General features: G+C 38.5%; 1 protein-coding gene across 4 annotated transcripts in view; it reads right to left on the bottom strand.

Moving 5' to 3' along the window:
* Positions 1 to 23,659, bottom strand: part of LRRC72 (leucine rich repeat containing 72) — a 163,231-nt gene that overhangs the window by 43,320 nt on the left and 96,252 nt on the right. For all 4 annotated transcript variants that reach the window (XM_003938668.4, XM_074379566.1, XM_074379568.1 and 1 more), the window contains exons 3-4: positions 7,072 to 7,212; positions 1,622 to 1,695 (exon numbers count right to left, since the gene is read on the bottom strand). In XM_003938668.4, the coding sequence (XP_003938717.1) occupies positions 1,622 to 1,695; positions 7,072 to 7,161 (164 nt within the window). In that variant the 5' untranslated portion in view covers positions 7,162 to 7,212. The remainder of the gene's footprint in view (positions 1 to 1,621; positions 1,696 to 7,071; positions 7,213 to 23,659) is intronic.

Raw genomic sequence — 23,659 nt, 5'->3', positions numbered from 1 at the left:
CTAGAAATAAAAGTGATTAAAATCATTGATAAATTAAAGCATTTTCTTTATAAGAAGCTGAGTTCCAAAGATTACATATGAGCAAAGATATATCAAACCTATTTAAAAATAATACACAGAATTCAGAGGCATTAAAAAGCACAAAGTAGGTAGACTAAAATGTAGAAATAGGGTCATTGTGCTTAAAATGCAAACTTTAGTGTCACTTATTGGCCAGTGAGAACTATAGTATCAGAATCTAATCTTATTTATAACTCCCTCTTCCTCTGATACCTGGGTTCTATCTCATTCTACTCTATAGAAAAACCCAATTTGTTGTCTACCACCTTGGGGAATTTGAGTGGAATCAAAGTAGGCTGTTGATAAAAGAGAGGCATTTTCCTATTTACCAGTAAAATTGGTATGGGGACTGTTAGAGGTTGTAGTATAATGGGGATTATTATTATAGTATGTGGCATAATGATTCCTAATAATTGTAATAATATTAACTGTACTAATGCTCATTGAGTGCTTACTGTGTACCAGTAACTTGGACTAACTTTTACTAACTCACCTAAGCTTCACAACAACCCTGAGAATGAGGTAGTATAATTACACCCAGGGAATAGGGTTGCCAGATAAAATACAGGATATTGGGCTACATTTGAATTTCAGGGAAACAACAAATTTTCCAACTACTGTGTGAGACATACTATATTAAATAAAATTATATTTGTTATTTCTATGAAATTCAAATTCAACTGGTTGTCCTGTATACTTACTTGTCAAATGTGACAATCCTAACAGGGAGGTTATATGATATACCCAATGTTAGATATAGTGAACCCCAAGTTTCTCTTTGAAGAGTCAGTATGTCAGTTATGTTCAGTTCTCTTATTCTTTAATTCTCCATTTTAAAGTTTGACATCCTTGTCATTTTAGTAAACAACCTTTTCCACCAGTTCTAATCAGTAGTTCACATCTGTTCTCCAGGCCCTCTGCTCTGTCCTGACTCATCCCGGTCACCTGCTCGCTCTGGTCACCTGCTCTGGTCACCTGCTTTGATCCCTGGCTACTCGTTCTGACCTGCCTGTAACTGTTTTTCCCACCAAACAACCCACCCCACCTCTCCAGCTCGTACCCCTGCTCCCTTTAAAATAGCCAGTCAGGAGTAGTCTAGACTGTGCAGTTGCCATGGAATGACATAGCAGTAGGGGCAATCCTCCATAAGGAATAAGTACTCCTTCTTCTCCCTTAATCCAGGTGTGTGTTCGCCATTGTTCCATCTGTGAGCCGCCCCCTTCTATAGAAGAAAATTGCCTTGCTGAGGAAATTTATATTTGAGTGCTACTTCTTTTGCAGCACCAAAAATTTTGCTTTTAACACCAAGATCACCCAGCTAAAAGAGACAAAGCAGCTGGAAGAGACAGAGCTGGGATTCAAGCAGCCTGTTTCCATAATCTTTATTTTTATCAATTTCAGTAACTTGTCTCTCCAACAGAAAACTGTGGACTCCAGCAAGTGGTAAAATAATTGGAGTATGGTTGCCTACCCAGTCCTTGAGGGGAAAAAAATCAAAACATTTGAATCTATGAAACATTATAACATGATCATGATAACTTTTTCTGTTAAGTACACTTACTTTTTAGAAAGGAACAGCTCAAAGACATCATCGTCCCTCTTGTGGCCACATATCTTTAGCTGATCTTCAACTGCCTGATAACATATAATTAATCTGTCAAACTACATTCCAATGAACAAAAATGCTGAGGCATTTGCAGTCAATAACAATAATGTCTACAAGAAGATCAAAAGAAAGGTGAATATGGAGGTAACCATTCTAAACTGATAAATGCCAACACTATAATTATATATTATTTACTCATCTTTGTGGCTGAATTTCATTACCCTTAATCCTGGGCACAGATGTTTGAATAATTTTAATCAGAGAGAGAAAAATATGTATGTGTACATATACACCAAATACAACTTTTTTATTCTGTATGAGGTAAGGTAATTTGGTCTTTAAATAACTATTCTTAAATGTTTCTTTGATCATGAAGAATTAGTATTTCATAGATTTCCTATATAGAAGTCGGTCAGCATCAGGGTTGGAGATGGAAGAAGTAGGATAAAATGTACATTATTATAGGACATTCTTTTTTGTGCCTTTCATATTATGCTTGGCACGCAGTAAGTTCTCAAAAAATGTAAAATGAATGAATACATGTCATTTTTCTCTGAACAAATGAATAAATACATTTTTCCTTGCTTGGCAACCAACAGTGCTTCATTTTTCATGAGTTGCTAACATACTCACGCTGTGAGAATTTTTGGTGGAGAAGCAACTTTTATTCGCATAGGTTTTGTTTTAAAAATAAAAATTTAGCAACAGCTATTTAAATGCTTTGCTTTTCTTCCTTAAAGTCCTTTGCTAAATTATAAAATAACATTAATAGGCCACATGACCTGAAATAATATGAAAAAAGTAAGGTCTGTCTATAATTTGCCATGAAAAAGAAGAGCTAACAAGATATGACAAAAGTGAAAAGTATAATCATTGTAATTCTAGAATCTGACAAACATTGTAATTATCAGAGTCAAAACAGTCACCAAATTTTTGCTTGGATTCGCTGTGAATGGTGAGGTTATAACTGAATTATAAATATTTCTGAGTGATTTATGAAATTTTGACAGTGGTTTTGCTATTTGGTAGAAGACTTTAACAGGAGTTATCTTTACTGTAACAAACATATTTACAGAAATGAGGAAGGTAGGTATCCTAGTGATGGAGAGCAGCTGCACATTTGTAGTCCTAAACTTCCTTGACTCCTTGTTAAGCAAGCTGAATCTAGGGACTTGGAGCATTCAAAGGCTCAGATGTAGGCATTACCATCACGATGTTTTATTAGCCAGTTACACAAGCTAAACCTGGGGCTTGGAAAAACCCATTGGATTGGGCTTAGACATTCTCATCCGGGTATTTTAACTTAAAGATATCAGCTATCATCCTCTACTATGTACAGTCAGTCACAACTTTGCATAGTGTTTGGGGTGGTTATAGCCTACCTAAAGAATAATTAAAACTTGGCAGCCATCTATTAAAATTATAAATGTGCTTTTAAATTGATCCAGCCATTCTACCTCCAGGACTCAGAAACACACAGGTGCAAACACACAGAAAATGTGATTATCACTGCTTATTTCAGCATACATTTTCTGTGGTTGTGAAATAGTCTCCATTAATTAGAATGCATGTTAAATTGACATGTGATGTCACAATGTAATACTGTGAAGTGGTTTAAAAATACAGAGAGGTGGTCTGATGGCTAATTTTAAACATAAATTTGACTGGACTAGGGGATGCCCAGATAGCAGGTAAAACATTATTTATGGGTGTGTTTCTGAGGATGTGTTTGGAAGAGATTAGCATTAGTATTAGTGGACTCAGTAAAGAAGATCACTCTCGACAATGGGGGGTGGATATCATCCAAGCCACTGAAGGCCCCAATAGAACAGAAAAACAGAGGAATGTGAATTCATTTTTCTTCTGGAGCTAGGACATCCATCTTCTGCCTTTAGACATCAGCATTCCTAGTTCTTAGGTCTTTGAGCTTGGACTAAACGACATTAGTGGCTCTCTCCTGGGCTCCAGATTGCAGACAGCAGATAGTGGGACAGCCTCCATAATCAAGTGAGCCAGTTCCTCATAATAAGCATTTTTCTATGTATCTCTATCTATCCTGTTGTTTTGTTTCTCTGTAGAACTCTAATACAAATAGATATCTAGACATCTAAAGATATCTAAAATATATTTATAAATAGAAAAGTAATTGGCAGTATAATACGTGTAACAATATTTTTGTTAAAAGTCATATTTATCTGTAGGCAAAATGCACACTCTTCAAATTATTAGCCAAAGTCATCACTTGAGATCATGAGGGACTTTCACTTTCTAGGCGATATATATTTTTAGTGATGTTTTAGTATTTTACAATAAGCACATATTAATTTGATAATCAGAAAGTAATGCACATTTTGAAAATTTTAGCCATAGAATGAATATTTAAAGATTTAAATCAAATTTCAAAAAATATGAGGTAAAAGAGAAATGGAATGTCTCAGCATAATATGTAAATCACTATCATAATTATTTATACAAGTTTTTATCACAGCATGTTTCTTTCTAATCAGTAATTTTGCATAAATCTGATACAAAATATTAATATCAAAGTGCCAAGAAACATGAAAATGTGCCAGTTCATATTTCAGTGAATCCGTGGTGGAACAATTCCAGTTCCCAGTCAACACACAATTTCACTAGTCACATGCCCTCATCTAAAGGAATTTAATTAAGTTTGCCAACTTATAGAGGCACAGTTTGTGGTCTCTTAAATAATTACTATAGTAACATCAAAAAAAAACCCCCAGTATCTGCAAAGTACAATAGAGTGAAGCACAGTAGAATGAAGTATGCCTGTACCGTTAGCTTGGACATGCTGGAAGATTTCAGGGCACAACTGACAGTCAGGCTGGGCTTTAAGAGGTGAAGTAAAATTAGAAATGGGATGTTGATGGAAGAGGAGACTAAATGCACAAAACAGAAGAAGCAGAAGAATGTGTAAGGTATATGGGGCTGTACAGCCTTAGGCTGAAGTAAAAGGCATGTGGAAGCCAATTGTGAGAAGTAAATTAAAGGTGGGTTGGGCTCATATTATTTATGCCAACTTTGAAATTTAGGCTCAGAAGTGTGTACTTATTCAGTGTCCAGAGAAAACCTCTTCAGGCCTTGAGAACTCTAACTTAACATCATTTGATTTTAGATAATATATAAACATGTATATGTACATATATATGAAATATATATTCTAGGTAACTATATGGTAAAATTCATGTAAGAAAGTTTAATTCTGTTTTCCCAGGATTTCTATATCAATGCTTTTATACAATATCGAATATCAAGTTATTTCACAAACATGTTTCCTCCTCTGTTGGTGCCCTTGGTTTGTTCAATCACCTAACTCATATGTGGTTCAGCATTGTGCTCACTTCTGGAGCAATAGGAAGGTATTACTGGATTTTGATCTAGAAAAAAACATGTGAGAAAGCTAGGCATCAGGAGGATGACTCTAGCAGTGACATGTATGGGGTCCTGGGGTAGAGTGAGAACTGTAGACAGGAAGCAAGGCTGCCTCTGGAAAATGAAGTCCACCAGCTAATGAGCCTGCCCTAGGGTGGGGGCAAGTGTGAATGAGCAATGAACAGATATGACATGGGGCATGTTTAGGGAGAATGAATGGGAACTGGCAAGTAAATGGAGGCAGAGACTTAGCAGGAGGGAAGCCACAGGTGATGATGATGATGATGTGGTGACTTGATGATGAGAAAGGTGACTAGGAGGGAAGACAGACGCAGCTGAGAAATGCTGAGATTGAGGCCCTGGTGGAAAATACAGGTCAAGGCACCCACCAGAAAGCTGCAAATGTAAATGTGGAGCTCATCAGAGATCTCATCACAGCAGCTGTGCAGATCTGATGAGTCAGTTAACCAGAGGAGAGTGGGTCTAAGGAAGATTATGATGAAGGGTCTACATGGAGAGAAAGGAGAGGGAAGCATGTTGGAAAGGAGACAGAGGAGGAGGGTTATCAAGTGAGGTGGAGGAAAAAAAGGACAGTGGAAGCAGAGGGGCATTTGAAGAAGGTACGTTTTCGATCTAAAGCACTACATTGGCTGCTGGAGGATCTCACTCAGAAAAGGCACTGAATTTGGAGGGAAATTTCAATAGCCTGAAGAGGGGGAAAAGTCAGATTTCAAATTAATTGGTTAACATGAAAGGAAAATAAGAAGAGTTCATGACGGCCGGGCGCGGTGGCTCACGCCTGTAATCCCAGCACTTTGGGAGGCCGAGGCGGGTGGATCACGAGGTCAACAGATCGAGACCATCCTGGCCAACATGGTGAAACCTTATCTCTACTAAAAATACAAAAAATCAGCTGGGCATGGTGGCGCGTGCCTGTAATCCCAGCTACTCAGGAGGCTGAGGCAGGAGAATTGCCTGAACCCAGGAGGCGGAGGTTGCAGTGAGCCGAGATCACGCCATTGCACTCCAGCCTGAATAACAAGAGAGAAACTCCGTCTCAAAAAAAAAAAAAAAAAATTCATCAGAAAATTGGGATGTGAACAGTTCTAGTGTGGGGAGAACAGCAGCTGCTTCCTCCACCGTCCAATGCCTGAGGATCTAGAATCAAAGGCAAAAAAAGTTTGAAAATGGTAGGATTATTAAATCCTAGAAGAATAAGGTCAATATTAAAACCTACAGAAGAAAATGTCCTCTCTGATGATAAATTCTTATTCCTCCATGCAACACGCAGGCACAAGTTAGGACTTAGTGTGAGGAGCTTTCAATTCATCACAGAACTCTGAGGTTCGTTTAATCAACCCCCCCCCTCCCCACATCACCATTTTGCAGATGAGTCAGAGAACTCCAGAAAACCTTGCTAGCTTGCTAGGTCCTACCTGTCACAATTCTGAGATTATTTTTTCTCACCCAAATATTCTTTTAATCATTATCTTAGCTGCTCTCAACTCTGCTTATAGGGTTCATCAAGTAATGTTTGTTCTTCAAGGTGTGAATTACACTTTCTGGGAACAATATATCAGGGATACACACACACACACACACACACACACACGTTGGAGAATCAGGACTGCAAAATTTACTTAATCTCCATTTCACTTGATCTCCAAAACACCATAATTATATATGCAGCAGACGTTGAGTTGCAAAAGGTATGTGAGCCTATTAGTGTGGATGGGGAAGTCCTCAAACCCCACCCAGTAGAATAGAGACTTCCAGCCCAGGCGGTGCAGAGTGGGGTTTGCCACCGCTCATTGCTGTTCACATCCTAATTTTGTGCTGGACTCTTTGTTTTCCGTTTATGTTAAGCAACCAATTTGAAATCTGACCTATCTCTTCAGGCTACTGAAATTCCCCTCCAAATTCAGTACCTCCCTGGAGTCCTCAAAAGGAGTTGGGGCCCTGGGGCAGGCGGCCTGAGGGGCTGGTGGCCTGGGAAGGCAGGTGCTGCTTACCCGGCGACTGTTCTGTAGGGCGGTTTCGGACGCCCTCCGTAGGCTCCAGCATCTGAAGGCACGGGGCACGGGGATCCGGTCCCAGGACATCAGCACACAGGGGTGGCCAGCGGCAGCGGTGATTAATCCGGCAGCTCCCGCCTGTGACACCGAAGAGAGACTTGACTTGGCGCGCAGCTCATTGTTCTGTTACCAACAGTTACTGCATTCCCGTTGACTGAAAGCCAATCCACAATGGGGAATTTTTGAAGCCAAACACTGACTTCTGTGACGTTTGCGCATATGGCCCTGCAGCACCCACGCTTCTGCCTTGGACACACGCATGTTACCCCTGCGCGCGGTGGATGCCAGGAAGAGAAGGATCAGCTATGTCCGAGGCCAAGAGGAGGTCAGAGCGCCTCAACCACAGTCACCCAGTAATCATCGCTTTGATTCAAGATTTGAATATCAGAAAATTTAGGTTTCTGAAAATCAGATGTGTGTGAGGACTACTGGTCTTATGTTCAGGGTGGGGAGTCGAGGAGGTGCCCTGCAGAGTCTCCGTGGAACTTGAAGCAAAAGGATAAAAGCCAGTACTACTTATCATGTCTCTATTTAAAAGTTTGACATTTTGTTCATCATGGGTGTTATTTGCATACATTTTGATTTTTTAAAAAACATTGCATCAAGATATTTATTTTGATGCCAGGCATGGTGGTTCACGCCTGTAATCCCAGCACTTTGGGAGGCCAAGGCAGACAGATTACAAGGTCAGAAGATCGAGGCCATCCAGGCCAACATGGTGAAACCCCATCTCTGCTAAAAATACTAAATATACAAAATACTAAAAATACAAAAATTAGCGGGGCGTGGTGGCACACACTTGTAATCCCAACTACTTGGGAGGCTGAGGCAGGGGAATCACTTGAACCCAGGATGCAGGGGTTGCAGTAAGGTGACTCTGTCTCAAAAAAAAAAAAAAGGAGAGAAACTATTGTTTAAGTAGTTTCTATCCTAGAAATAAAACTCAAATGAGAGAAATACTCCACTGAGAAGGCATATATAATAATTTATTGGCCCATTTTTGCTGTTGATATATGTTATAGCATTTCAGATATTATTCATGAATATGCTACATAAAAAAATTAAAATGCACAATACTTGTTCAGTTTTCTACATTACACAAATGTGACTTTATAACCATATGCAAAATAGTTTTAAAGAGCATCTTGTAGATGTAAACTAGTCATCAGTTAATTTCTACTAAAATCACATTTAAAATGTTTATCCTTTATTTTTAGCATTTCACCTTATATTAAAAAGGTAATTTAAAAAAACTCTATTCTTGGGAAAGGAACTCAAGACTCATTTATTATAAGGTCTTAACATGTTCCTACTTCAAGAAAAAAATTAACAGATCACAAAGGCTACAATAAAACACATTTAATTATGGAATGTCAAGCATGGAGGTTAATGAAGGCACTTTTTTTTTGATAAAGCCTCCTTCCCAGACATTCTCACATTGGTGACATGAAATTTTTACAAAAGAATTATTCTTTGTAGAGTAAGCAGAGAGAATTTTGCTTCCATGGAGTCGGATTATAGCCTGAGGAATTCAGCCTGAAATTTTTAAAATTCATGTAAAATATGCATTCTTCTTTATAATCAATCTTGTTTTAATATAAAAATAAAGCGGTTCCCCTAACTCTCCTTAAATCTTTGTGTAATATTTACACTGAAGCAAGACACCCTGTGTTTATCCTGTGGCTTTACCTCCCTGGCTTGCTGCCATTGCCTACAGGGGTATGCATTCCCCAGTTTGAAAGCTCAATCATATCATGTATGTGGATTTGGATGAGAAGAAAGAATCCTCTGCTCCAAGTCCGGGCATGTGGGATTTAGTCTCAGCTCTGACATTAACTAGTTGTTGGCTACTTTCAAATCACTTAATGTCTTTGGGCCTCAATTGCTTCAATAGCAAAAGCTAGAAGTTCAGTCCAAAAAATCTTTTATTTAATTAACTCTCCTATACAGGTAATGTGTATTGCTTACAAAGTAAAAGATTCTTCTATTGATATTAAACAGGTTTTTAAGAATAAATTTTCAGTAAAAAAATGTGAGAAAAATATGCATGTGATGGTTATCATTAAAGCTACATAATTTAAAAAAATTCTCTATATATAATTTTTCCTTGAGTAATTCCTATTATCAATCTAGATATTGTTTTTCTAAGTGAGTAAAAAACATGTATTAAATAAAATAACCATTATCACTCATTTTCTACTGTGTAAAATGAGCATAGAATAAACAATATATTGGCCACAATCAATATATATAGTCTTATATCACATGTAAAAAAGATATATCTGGCCAGGCATGGTGGTTCATGCCTATAATTTCAGTACTTTGGAAGCCAGGGCGGGAGAATCACTTGAGGACAGGAGTTCAAGGCTGTGGTGAGCTATGATCACACACTTTACTCCAGCTTGGGCAATGGAGCAAGACCCTGTCTCTAAGAAAAAAAATAAATATTCAAAATTAATAAAAACATACGTTTTTATGATATTCAATGACCAGGTTACCAAAATTTTCATTGTTATAAGTTTAGATAAAATAACATCCCATTTTATTTGATAGCTACAATTCTTTTTTGTTGTTGTTTATGTAAAATGCAAATAACAATGGAATATTGAGGGAAAATTCTCCAGGAGTCTCTCCTGTTATTGTGCATAAGCAAAGCCACTAACTGCCTTTGGTAAGGACTACATTTTCAAGGACATTTGTACAGCAAACAGTTTTTGAAGCTATAATGTCTGCTCACAGCCTTGATAGATATAGTGGTCTATCTTCAGAGCAAAGAGTAGGTGTTTTGTTTTTGTTTTTTTATTCAGCAGCATAATAAAGATAACGTCTCCCTTGCTTATTATAAAGGTAAGCTCAGGCAATTTACTGCCTAGTATAAAAGGTCTGGCTTCCTTAAGTTCAAATTTCCTCTTCTGTAACACAACCCACTCTATGTGCCCATATCATCTGGCCCATTTCACATTGCCCTCTGGAAATTGTGCATAGAATTGGTGGAAATACTAATATTCTGTCTATGCCATTACTGTGAGTAATAAGCTATCCTTTATCTCAGAAGTATCATCTTTTGCCAGCATCGTGAAACTGTGGTAGGCTAACTTTTGCTTCTGTGTATATAGGTAGACATTAAATGAGATTAAACCATATAATTTGTTCTTCATTTTTCATTTTTCTCTTTACCATCTCATGAACCTCCATCTTTTCAAGTCAGTGAACATAGAATTACAAAATCGAATAGTGGCATTATGTACCATTGTAATGTATCTTACAGTTTATTTACTTATTACTCCATTGATAAACATTTATATTGTCCATGTTTTTGCTATGACAAACAATGTTGTAACAGATGTCTTTGCACACTTGGATTACTACTGTTCCAGTAGCTGAAATTCCATCATGAGATTATTGGATCACATATGACAATGCCCCTTTCTGGATAGGGTTATCTTCCTCTATTCAATATCAATTTTGTTGAACTTTGCAATCTAATTGGAGAAATTTTTAATCTCAATGTTTTGTTTTATATTTATTTAGTACAGTTTACTATCTTTCCAAAAGCTTATTGTTCATTTGTACTTTTTTATGTGAATTGTCTTTTCATATTCATTGCTTAACTTTTTATTTTTTATTTATTTATTTTTTTTGAGGAGGAGTTTCGCTCTTGTTACCCGGGCTGGAGTGCAATGGCGTGACCTTGGCTCACCGCAACCTCCGCCTCCTGGGTTCAGGCAATTCTCCTGCCTCAGCCTCCTGAGTAGCTGGGATTACAGGCACGCGCCACCATGCCCAGCTAATTTTTTGTATTTTTAGTAGAGACGGGGTTTCACCATGTTGACCAGGATGGTCTCGATCTCTTGACCTCGTGATCCACCCGCCTCGGCCTCCCAAAGTGCTGGGATTACAGGCTTGAGCCACCACGCCCGGCCTCATTGCTTAACTTTTAACCTCCAAATGCCAATGAATAAAGCCCTGCAAGCTGGATCTATAAAGTGTTTGCCATTTATTTCTTGAAGTCACCAATGAGTGGCCTCAAGTCATCTTGCAGCATCCTGCAAAACTGTCTTCTTTTGCTCTTCTCTTCCTGGCTAATGCCTGCTGCCCTTCAGACTATTGAAATAAACTTCATGTCTCTAACCCCAAGTGCCTTTTGCTAGTCTCTAGGGTCCATGCCCTGGATACTATGACCTGATGTTCTAAGTATCAACTTTTTTTTTTTTTTTGAGTTATTAGAGTGGTGATGGGTTGCAAGCTGATAGGAGAAGCACTGTCTTACTACAAACCCACGCGACACTTTGCCATCAAAGTTCTAAAGAAACACAGCTTACATGCAGCTTTTTTCTTAAGCTCTTTCAGGAAAGCAGCCACTTCCATTTCTTCCATATGCACTTCATCTCTTTCAAAATTTGCACACAATCTCTCAAATATCTACCTTTATAGGAACAGAAACTGGTTCAGATTTGTAAACATTCCTACACTGGCTGGAAAAGCTATATTTCTGTAGACACAACTTCAGCTTAACTAAAGTAATAACAATAATAATAATTTTCAATTCCAAACCAGGACAGTTTTGGTGTGATTTCACATTTTCTCCCAAGAATAATGGGTCTCCATGTCTAAGCTCTGTCCATCCTCATAAACAGCCACCCTTTGCTTATCCTTTGGGTCTAGAGGAGCACATGCCCATCATTTCAGGGCCCTAGGTAAAGAGTGTGAAAAAGATGAGGAGGTGAAATCTCCAGTGAGCACTCCTTCTCCTCCAGTGAGGAGGTCCAAAGCAGACTTTCTAAATCATGGAGCCAGGGACAAAGGAGTCTAGCCTAAAATTAGAGATGGAACAGAATGGAAAAGTCCAATAACTTATAGAAGTTAACTTCCATTATGCCTGAAGCCACTGAAGTTACTAACCCTTTCCTCACTTAACTTAATTTAGACTTGGTGATCATAATTGAAAATTATTCTCTAGCTAAATAAACTAACAGAGAAGTCTTGTGAATGTTAGCAGGAATGTCACATATTATCACACATATGATATGACAGGCAGGCATTTGAAACAAATACTCTAGAAATATATACACACATGCATACATATGTGTATGTGCACACATGTGCATATGTGTATTTAAATGTGAGTGCATGAGTAGGTATACATATACATGATCATATACATGTACATGCATACATGCATGCATGTGCACATGTGCACAACCTCTGCAATACTCTCAGTAACCTCTGCCTCCTGGTTTTCACATTCCTGTGTGATCCCTTCTTCTTGCATGTGGGCTGGATTTGTGGACTCACTTCTAATGAACAGAATACAAAGGATAGGATATCACTTCGAGATTAGGTGACAAAAAGACTGTGGTTTCTATCTTGAGCACTTTCTCTCTCTCTCTCTCTCTCTCTCTCTCTCTCTTTCTCTCTCTCTCTCTCTCTCTGGCCTATTCTGAGGAAAACCAGCTGTCATGTTGTAAGCTGATCTATAGGGAGACCCACATGGCAAGGTATTGAAGTCTCTGGCTAATAGTTGGAGAGGACTTGAGGCTTGTCAACATCCAGGTGAGGCAGTTTTGGAAGTGGATCCCCACAAAGGAAACCTTGAGATAACCACAGCCTTGCCCTGGATTTCAGCCTGGTCGGGGACTGACTGGAGACACCCAGCCAAGCAACTCCCAAAGTCTTAACATTCAGAAGGGAAGATATTAAATACCGGTTGTTTTTCATAGCTGAGTTTTGAGATAACTTGCTATGTATATATCTATATATGTATATTATTAGTTATTATATATATTCTATGTAAATTAAAATTACAAATATATGTAAGACCCCCAAAAGAGATTTCTCTTGTCAAACTCAGTTTTTTTCAAAGTAATCCTTACCCTTGCCAGTCTATGTAGTAAAAATTTGACAAAATTTCTTACTCAACAATTGCTGGGTTATTGTTTAAATCTAGAATGACAGATTTACTCTTGGAATGCCATCTGCATGGAGCCTCCATCTCAAATGTAAAAATAAATTAAATTTTTTGCCATAAGAGATAATAATTTAGAAAATATTTTTTAATGTTATATAATATAAGTTGAATGTTGACTTAAAAATCATTTGCTAGAATGTATACTATTACCAGGTAAATAAACATTTTTCTCAAAATAATCAATGCTGGCAAGGTTGTGGAGAAAAAGAAACACTTATATACCATTGATGGGAGTGTAAATTAGTTCAATAATTGTGAAAGACAAAGTGGTTATTCCTCAAACAGCTAAAACCAGAACTATCATTTGACCCAGCAACTCCATTACTGGGTATATACCCAGAGGAATATATATCATTCTACCATAAAGACACATGCATGCGACTGTTCACCACAGTACAATTTACAATAGCAAAGACATGGAATCAACCTAAATGCCATTCAATGATAGACTGGATAAAGAAAATGTGGTAATATAATACACCATGGAATACTATGCAGCCATAAAAAAGAAAGAGATCATGTCTTTTGCCAGAACATGGATGGAGCTGGAGGCCATTATTCTTAGCAAACTAACACAGGAACAGAAAGCCGAATACCACATGTTCTCACTTGTAAGTGGGAGCTTAATGATGAGAACTCAGGAACACAAAGTAAGAAACAACAGACACTGGGGACTACTTCAGGGTGGAGAGTGGGAGGAGGGAGAGGAGCAGAAAAAAATAACTATTGAGTACTAGGCTTTGTACCTGGGTGACGAAATAATATGTACAATAAACCCCCATGACATGAATTTACCTATATAACAACACCTGCACATGTATGTGCCCCTGAATCTAAAGTAAAAGTTAAAAATATATATATATTTCTTACCTGTTTATGAAAAGCTTTGCAAATGTGCTACATACTTTAAAAAATGGGGACAGTGTAAAGCACAATTATTACATGAAATATATTAATTTTTTTGAGGTCACACAGCTAGTCAGGCTATCTTCAGATATTCTCTCCTTAATGATTCTTCACAGGACTTTTTTACTCCCATTCTGGATTATCTTTAAACTTTATTTTTAATTTCAGTAGCTTTTTTTGGAGTACAAGTGGTTCTTGGTTACAAGGGTGAATTGTATAGTGGTGAACTCTGTGATTTTAGTGCACCTGTCACCCAAGTAGTATGCATTGTACTCAATATGTAGTTTTTTAAATCCCATACCACTTTCCATCCTCTCCCTTCTGAATCTCCAAAGTTCATGATACCACTCTGTATGCCTTTGTGTGCCCGTAGCTTAGCTCCCACTTATAAATGAGAACATAGGCTATTTGGTTTTCCATTCCTGAGTTAGTTCACTTAGAACAATGACCTTCGGCGTCATCCAATTTGCTGTGGAAGACATTATTTCATTATTTTCTGGTCAAAGTATTCCATGGTGTATCTATACCACATTTTCTTTATCCACTCATTGGCCAATGGGCACTTAGGTTGGTTTCATATCTTTGCAATTATGAACTATGCTGCAATAAACATATACATGCCGATGTCTTTTTGATGTTATTTCTTTTCCTTTGCATGGATACCCAGTAGTGGGATCGCTGGATTGAATGGTAGATCTACTTCTGGTAGTAGATTATTTTGACTTGTGGGTAGCTTATTTTCTGGAGCTCATTGCCTCTTTAATTCTATTCCAGGTTTCTTATTTAAAATCTTTGCAAATCAATGTATTTTGCTACTTTTCTTTAATTCCCTAAAAGTCTTGGCTTCTAGATTTTCTATCACCTTATATTCTTACCAGAAGTTGAACCAATACAGGTAGATAAAGAAAGTATCCTTAACAATCTTTGTAATGTATTATTTAAAGCTTCCCAATATAAGTATTTTTAAAGGTTATATTTTTCAAAGTCACAACAATGATTTTTCCTGTTTTCTCATAGAACAGATTGTCATGGGATAAACAGAGGTCCCTAGCTTCTATTTTTCCAAATAAATAAGTAGAACATGTTCTTGGGATTACACTAGCAAAGGTTAATTTTCTTCAAAAGAAAGAAGAAAGATTTTCATCTGCCAAAGTTTTATGTTAGTACTCAGGCTGAGGTAGAAATGGAAGCACGAGGTTTCACATTAGGGTGAGTCAGATTATGTTCCCTTAGGTTTCAAGTGGGCCCTCCCACCCTTCTGTGAGAGGCACTGACTGTTTTGAACACACAGAGAGGATTGGCTGGGATGTTTTGAACTGAGGATCCCCAAAAGAAAAAAGAGTCTTGGGAAGAACTGCTGGCTTTGTCATGAATGTTTGCCCCATCACTAACGTGAGTCCACAGGCAAGTTTTCCTCAGCTGGGGTTCAGTCTATTATTTCCTCTCCGTGTGTTATCAATTTGTTCTGAGTTATTTTGACTCATTTTGGTTATTTTTATAAATGTGTTATTTGACTCATTTATTTGGTTATTTTTGTCATTTGACCAAGTAAAGGTAATGAGGTTTTTCCTAAAAAAAAAAATATTGGGATATTATCTGTCAACACATGGGTTTCACTATCTATTAACCTATGGGTTTCTCTGATTATTTTTAACTTAAGCATTTGAAGATACTGGGATTTTCTTCTCCATACTCCCATAATTTTTAAGGTAAATTTCAGAAAAAAGAATCAGCTTGGAAGTCATTTTCCTTGTTGTCCTGGAATTGTTTTGCAGATGATCTCTCTTAGCAGCAGCATTCAGGATTCTTGGTAGCAGAGTCTTTGCTGCTCTCATCTACAAGCTACCGTGGCAGGAAAAGACTCTCAAACCAGTTCCAGGAAGCCTGGGTCACCATGTGTGGCCAGACATGGGCCATCAAGCGACTTAAAGTGTTCTTACTATATGAAGAAACTGTTTTAGATAATCTGGCATCCTTCATTTATTATTGATTTAGCCAGGCAGGCTGTAAAATTGACTGAGTTCCTACCATAAACCACACACTCAACCAGGGACTGGGGGATGTGAATAAGACAATCTCTAAAGAATGACCATGAAGAAGCAAATAGCCTGAGAACCTACAGCTTTAAACCTACCTTAATTGTATTTGGTCTGTTTGATATAGACTGGCAATCAAATGGATTATTAAAGATGTTATTCTTATCTCCTTAGAGCCTGAAGTGTTTCAATTGCCTTCATGCATAATTCCAGACTATCTTCCTTACCACATTAAGTGTGTGCTCTTTGTGGCCTTTATTCTGCTGCTAGGTTCTTATTAATGATGTTTTCATTACCACCTTATCACACAAAGCAAAGAGCAGAGTAAAGTTCAATAATCATATTAATTAGAGGCAGTATATGTTGGAAAGTAGTTCAAAAGAAATCGTTTTCATAAAAAAAATGCAAAGATATTGAGAGATTTTGGCAGAGAAAGTTCAAGGCTTTTAAGTTTTAGAAAATAATTTTTGTTTCATTTGCAGTTATAACAAAGGAAGAAAATCTCTTTTCACACTTGCCAAGAACTTGGCAATTTTCCATAAATTTGGATGGGTGAGATACATTAGCAGTGAATGTAGGTTCTGCCCAATTATTTACCATTTATCAAGTGATCTGAATAATTAAGGAAGAAGTAGAACTCAAGATGAAGGCCACCAGATCACCTAGTACTTGTGTAGGTGACGGCTGTGGGTGGCTTTTGTTGGAATGGACTATTAAAAGTTGGCAGAGGGATAAGGAAAGAGAGTGAGAGACGAGAATAGAACAAAAATGAAGAGGAGGAGGAGAAATAAAGAAGAAAAAATGAAAAGAAAAGAGAATTGCAGAGAAGAGACAGTGAAGAAAAGAAATGAGAGGAGAAAGGATGTGAAGAGAAGGGAAGGAAGGAGAAGGGAAGTTTAATATAGAGAAACAGGTGTGAGGGAAAGTAAGGTGGGAAAATAGAAAGAAGGGTGGTTAGGAATGGATCTTCCTCATCTTTTGAAAAGAGGATGTCCTCTTTGTGGACAGCGTTTCATTCTCAATTCCGTGTCTCAGTGAGGCTGACAAACATAATTTACTATACTCCTGGAATTAAGGGTAGGCATGCAACCTTTGCCAGTATAAGCAGAATAATCCCCCCATGTTTTTCAAATTGGGACTAAAGAGAAAGGAGCAGTCTATTGTTTGCAGTGAAGCTGTGTGCCATAAGGCCTAAAATTAATATCTTGTGTTGTTTTGACACGTGAAACAGAGAGGACTTTCAATGGCCAATTGCAAGTTCCCCTTCCTGTTTTGCTCTCTTATTCTGCTGCCTGTCCCTGGGTAGCAGGTTCTGCTTTCTGTCTTTATGAATTTACCTATTCTGGGCATTTTATATTAGTGTGATTATACAATATATGACCTTTTATGCCTGGCTTTTTTCATATAGCAAAATATTTTTGAAGTTCACATACATTGTCACATCGCATACATTGTCACATACATCAGTACTTCATGCCTTTTTATGACTGAATAATATTCCATTGTATGAGTATATCAGATTCTGTTAATGTGCTCATCAGTTGGTGAACATTTGGGTTGTTTCTACCTTTTGCCTTTCATGATTAGTGCTGCTAAGTACATTTGTTTACAAATCTTCATTTAAAGACCTGTTTTCCATTAATTTGTGTATATATCAAAGCAACTATTGAGTTGTATGCTAATTTTATGTTTAGCTTTTTGAGGGGCCACCAGACTCTTTTCTACCGTGATGGCAACATTTGACACTCTCACCAGGAATGTATGAAGGTTCCAACTTCTCAGTTCCTCACCAACATTCATTGTAGTTTCGATTTGTATTTTTCTCAGGGACTGATGATGTTGAATATCTTTTCATTCGTTGAGATTTACTTATCTCCCTTTGAGAAATGCCTATTCAAGATATTTACTCATTTTTGTAGTTGAGTTGTCTTTTAGTTGTTGAGTTGGAAACGTGCTTTATCTATTCTGAATAGCAGTACCTTATCAGATATGTGATTTGCAAATGCTTTCTTCCATTCTATGGCTTGCTTTACAACCTGTTGATTTTGTACAGACTATTTCTAGTCTTTCTCTAGTTAATACCAATGTGAATTTCTTCTACATGTATTGTTACTGAGTATTCATTTTCTATATTATTCATATAATGAGAGGTTTTGTTAATGAGCCAATAAGAATAGGGACTGTATGGCCCACCTCCCAGTCACAGTTTCTGGTCTAAAGGTGGGAACTTGAAGTGGACTTCACAACTTTAGTCACAGCTCTTGGTCAACCACACAAGATAGGCCAATTAAAAACCTTCCCTAGAATGTTTCCATTGTCTTATTAAGCAGGAGTCTTCCAGGTTCAATAGTGCATGAGCCTAGAAGCTGCTATCAGCCATGCATCTTCCAGCATACACAGTAGAAGAAAACTAAACTAATGCAGAGAGCAAGAGACGATCAAGTCTAATAGTGTTTGAGTCCTTCATTCTACTTAGCGCCACACCTGCTTTTACTGTAGTTTAGTTATGCAAGTCAATATACCACTCTTTGGATTTAAGATAGTTTGCATTAGATTTTTCTACTTTAAATCTGGAATCTGACCAAGTTAGTGATGGGGTAACATTATCTTGTGGAAGTAGCTCACAATATCATCGCATTTCAAATTTATGTGTCATTTCTTGGGTCTATATTCTGCTTACATTGATTCTAATTTTTGTTGTAATACTTGCCCAGAGTTTGCACCTTTTGACCTTTTCCACTATATTAAGAACTAATAGAAAAATTGAAGTTATATCTAGAGGAATTGTTTTTTTTCCTTTCTCTCTTTTAAAAAAATTTTCATTAAAATTATTGGACAGCTGCCAAAAGCCTGAAGAACAGCTGCATTTTGTGAATTAATTAAATGTCATAATTCTGTTTGCAGTTTCTATCAGTAACTGGAACGATATAAAGAGGCCATTTATTGAAAAGAATGTGTTGTGTAATTTAATGTATGCTAGCTGTAGGTGGTCTAAAAACATTTTACTGCATTCCTACTTTTACTCATAAACTTTTAACATACTGTCACTTAAGTGTGAATACCATTAGACAAAAGGAAGTCAACTAGGATCTTTATATGGTATTATTTAAAATAATCCTTTCTGTGTTTCCTAAGTCAGATTGTATAGTTAGTTAATCCATTTACTTATTGTAATATTAGGTGGTGAAAAATGTCATGCATCCTGTCTTTGCTATAATTACATACATTCCTTTTCAATTTCCTTTTGTTGACTTTTGTTATATTTTGTATCACAGCCTTAGTAACTAGGATGTCTCTTGGGGGAAGAAAATCCTTTATTTCCGATCTTTGTCATTTACAAATTAATGACTCAAAGAATTACGTGTGCACTTCCATAACTGTTTGTCTTGGTGTGGCCCACAATGAAAATTATTTCCACTATCAAAGTTATGCTGTTCTCTGACATAATCTTTTGGTATTTTTGTGTTTTCTCTAAAAGTTCAAGAATTGTCTGTCGGAAGTCCCTTGACAAGAAAATTTACCAAGAACATTACTAGACTGGTAAACTTGACAGTTTCTTTGCTAAGAAATGCTAGCTTTCCCAGCTTAAATTCTTCCTACCCTACAGCTACTTTTTAAATCTTGCCCCATTTTTTTCATATATTACTCTTTTTTTTTTTTTTTGAGACGGAGTTTCACTCGTTACCCAGGCTGGAGTGCAATGGCACGATCTCGGCTCACCGCAACCTCCGCCTCCTGGTTCAGGCAATTCTCCTGCCTCAGCCTCCTGAGTAGCTGGGATTACAGGCACGTGCCACCATGCCCAGCTAATTTTTTGTATTTTTAGTAGAGACGGGGTTTCACCATGTTGACCAGGATGGTCTCGATCTCTTGACCTCATGATCCACCCACCTCGGCCTCCCAAAGTGCTGGGATTACAGGCTTGAGCCACCATGCCCGGCCCATATATTACTCTTGTTTGAACAAAATTCTTTTTATTAACTTCATTTTGTTACTTAGATATGGATCACACCTAAATTGTATAGCTATGGTAACATAATAAGTTCATGCTTTGTATTAATTGTGGACATTTAAGAAACTTCATTGGCCAGGGTCATGCCTGTAATTAATCCCAGCACTTTGGCAGGCCGAGGAGGGCAGATCATGAGGTCAGGAGTTTGAAACCAGCCTGGCCAACATAGTGAAACCCCATGTCTACTACTAAAACAACAAACAAACAAACAAACAAAAACACAAAAAACTAGCTGGGCATGGTGTCAGGCACCTGTAATCCTCGCTACTCCGGAGGCTGAGGCAGGAGAATCACTTGAACCAGGGAGGTGGAGGTAGCAGGGAGCCAAGATCTCTGCACACCAGTCCAGGTGACAGTGTGAGACTTCGTCTCAGAAAAATAAAATAAAATAAAAAAAGAAACTTCATGTAGGCCTGGCATGGTGGCTCACATCGAGCATGATGGCAGGTGCCTGCAGTACCAGTTACTCGGGAGGCTGATACAGGAGAATTGCTTGAACCTGGAAGGCGGAGGCTGCAGGGAGCCAAGGTGGTACCACTGCATTCTAGCCTCTGCTTCTTAAAAAGAAAGAAAGAAAGAAAGAAAGAAAATAAAGGAAACTATTTAACTGGTGGAATGACAATGAGGCTCTTGTCTGAAGTACCACATGAGACCCTGTGGGCAATTGTAAAGCCTGGCTACGGCTTCCTCCCGGTTAAGGGGAGGCTTCTAAGCTCTGAATTCTACACTGCTTATCTATAAATAATCCTAGCTGTTATTTCCAATAACCCAGAATGTAGTCTCTACGATTTGGCATGTGCAGAGCTGCTAGCAGACTCACTGGCAATGATATGTGCTTAATTTGAAGTAAAGGTATTGTTACCAATGAAAATGTTTTTGTTACAGTATCAGCACACCAAGATCTACTTGTTTAAGTAATAAAGAAGTGTCTTGAAGATGTAACATGGTGGGGGGAGGGGAGGTGGGGGCTGGCATACCCGTCTCCTTCCCCATTCGGATTCCAAAGGTCTTTGTCCTCTCTTACCCTGAAGAACGGGGAAAGGGGCCACAGAGACACGGTAAGTTTGCCATTCAAATAAATATTGTGGACCCAAAGAGTTTTGCAGAGTGATTTATTAGGCAGAGAGAGAGAAACAGAGAGAGAAGGAGAGACAGCTCCCACACTGCTGTGGGAGAGGATCCAGAGAAGGAATCCTTACAGGTAAGGGAGTAGCAGAGTTTTAACCCTGGAGTTATTCTCGCATTCATATTCTCCTCCAATGAGAAGAGTTCTTTCAAATTTCCTGTGGAGTGACTGATCTTTGACTTTGATACTGGATTGGCTATTTGGTTCACAACTCGGTGCTACAGAGGCCCCTCCTCCCAGAGTTTTGGTGAGTTTTTTGAACAAAGAAGCTCACCTGGATTTTTCCACCTAGCCCGCTAGTGAAACCTAGGCAAAGAACTTCACATTTGAAACCCTTCTGGTTCCTGGATGGAAGGGTGGAGCCAGGAAACTCCTGCCTTGGAAACCCCGCTCCTTGAGGACTGGGAAGAGCCTCTCACCTCCATCAGCAAGAAGTTTAAAGGGAGAGCAGTTTTAGGTTCCATACAATCAGGGCCAGAGCTCTAAATCTCCACTATTAAAAGTTTTAAGTCCTACATTCTTCTAAGTTGGCTTTCTTTTCAGCTTGCCATTCTTCATCATGAGATAACCAAAACAGTTCCAGGATTCACATACTGACATGTCACTCTTGAGAGGAAGTAAAGGGCCTACAATCAACGGTCACCTTCTTAGGAGAGATGAAAAAATAAACTCCTTTTCTGGAACCTTACCCTTGTAACTCCGTTTTCTGGAAATCTAGTTCTTGGCCTCTCTGACCCCAGCAAATGGGGAAAGGGACTTTGGTGTCGTGGTGAGTGTTACAGCTCAAACAGAACTCATGGACCCAAGGAGTGTGCAGTTTATTAGGCAGAGCGAAAGGACAGCTTCCACAGTGTGGAAGGGGACCTGGACCAGATACCGCTGGAGGCTTGGACAGCTGGAGCTCATACCCCTGAATTATTCCCTCCCCTTTCTTGTTCTCATCCAATGAGAGGGGTTTGTTCAGACTTTCTCTAGATCAGTTGATCTTTGAATCCTTTACCTAATTGGTTACTATTTTAAAACTCTGAGTCACTGAGCCTCTGCCTTTAGGAGCCAGAGGCAGGAAAATTTCTACACTGGGAACAAAATCTCTAGCAGCCAGAGGTGGGAAAATCCCTGCCCTTGAAACAAAGCCCCTAACCAGCCAGAGGCGGGAAAATTCCTGCATTGGAAACAAAGCCCCTAACCGACCCTGGAAGTTCTTCTGATACAGCCCCTCACCCTAAATTGTTCCCTTCATGCATCATTGGCCAGAATAGTCACATGCCCTCCAAAAATCAATCTCTAACCAGTGATATTGCAATGATTGGTAGATAATTAAAATTCAGCTGGAGCTAGGGATGCCTGAGCAGATTGGGTGGTCAGTTGAACAAAGAGCCAAGGTTTCAAATTGGGAGGAGAAAATGATGTTGGTTAGAACGGACGTTGGCGGGAAAAGGTGATGTCTCTCCAAGCCATTGCCCACTCCATTCTGAACAGACAACATCCTTTTCTTCTACTATACTGTTTTCTATCCCATAGCAGTAGAAAATGCTGATTTTATAGTTCTTCCTACCTCTAGTGCATTCCTGACATCTATCATCAGTCCTTGGTGGTTCAGCAGGAGAGAACCTCTTTTCCTGATGTGATTTCTGTTTGAGAGAATCAACAACACAATCAGGGAGCTCTGCCTAATCATCGAGTGATTTTCTTCAATAATTTCAGGGCTACAATCTTAGGCAGTTTGGGCTGTTATAACAAAATGCCATAAACTTGGTGGGTTATGGACAATGGAATTTTATTCCCATAGTTTTGGAGGCTGGAATTTTGAGATCAGGGTGCCAACATGATTGGGTTCTTGTGAGGGTCCTCTTTTGGGTTGCAGATGACCACATTCTTGTTGGATCCTCACGTGGTGGAGAACAGAGAGAGTTCTCTCATGTTTTTCCTGAGAACCCTGAAAAGTTGAGACACGTCTCAGTCAATTTAGAAAGTTTATTTTGCCAAGGTTGAGGATGAGCCTGTGACACAGCCTCAGGAAGTCCTGATGGTATGTGTTCAAGGTAGTCAGGGCACAGCTCGGTTTCATAAATTTAGGGAGACATGAGACACCAATCAATATATGTAAGAAGTACATTGGTTTGGTCTGGGAAGGTGGGACAACTTGAAGCAAAGGCAGAAAGCCCAGAAGGAGCTTCCAGGTCACAGATAGGTGATACACAAATGTCTACATTCTTTTGAGTCTCTGATTAGCCTTTCCAAAAAAGGCAAATCAGATATGCATCTATCTCAGTGAGCAGAGGAGTGACTTTGAATAGATTTGGAGGCAGGTTTGCCCTAAGCAGTTCCCAGCTTGGGTTTTCATTAGCGATTTTGGGGGCCCAAGATATTTTCCTTTCACACTTCTTTCATAACTTTATGAATGAGATTAGGAAAAGCACTAATCCCAGTCATAAGGGGCTACACCATCATGACCTAATTATCTTCCAAAGGCTCCA

This window comes from Saimiri boliviensis, chromosome 10 (genome assembly GCF_048565385.1).
Source record: "Saimiri boliviensis isolate mSaiBol1 chromosome 10, mSaiBol1.pri, whole genome shotgun sequence".
NCBI lineage: Eukaryota > Metazoa > Chordata > Mammalia > Primates > Cebidae > Saimiri > Saimiri boliviensis.
The sequence above is the reverse complement of the archived record's forward strand: the minus strand, read 5'-3'. Positions and strand labels throughout refer to the sequence as shown.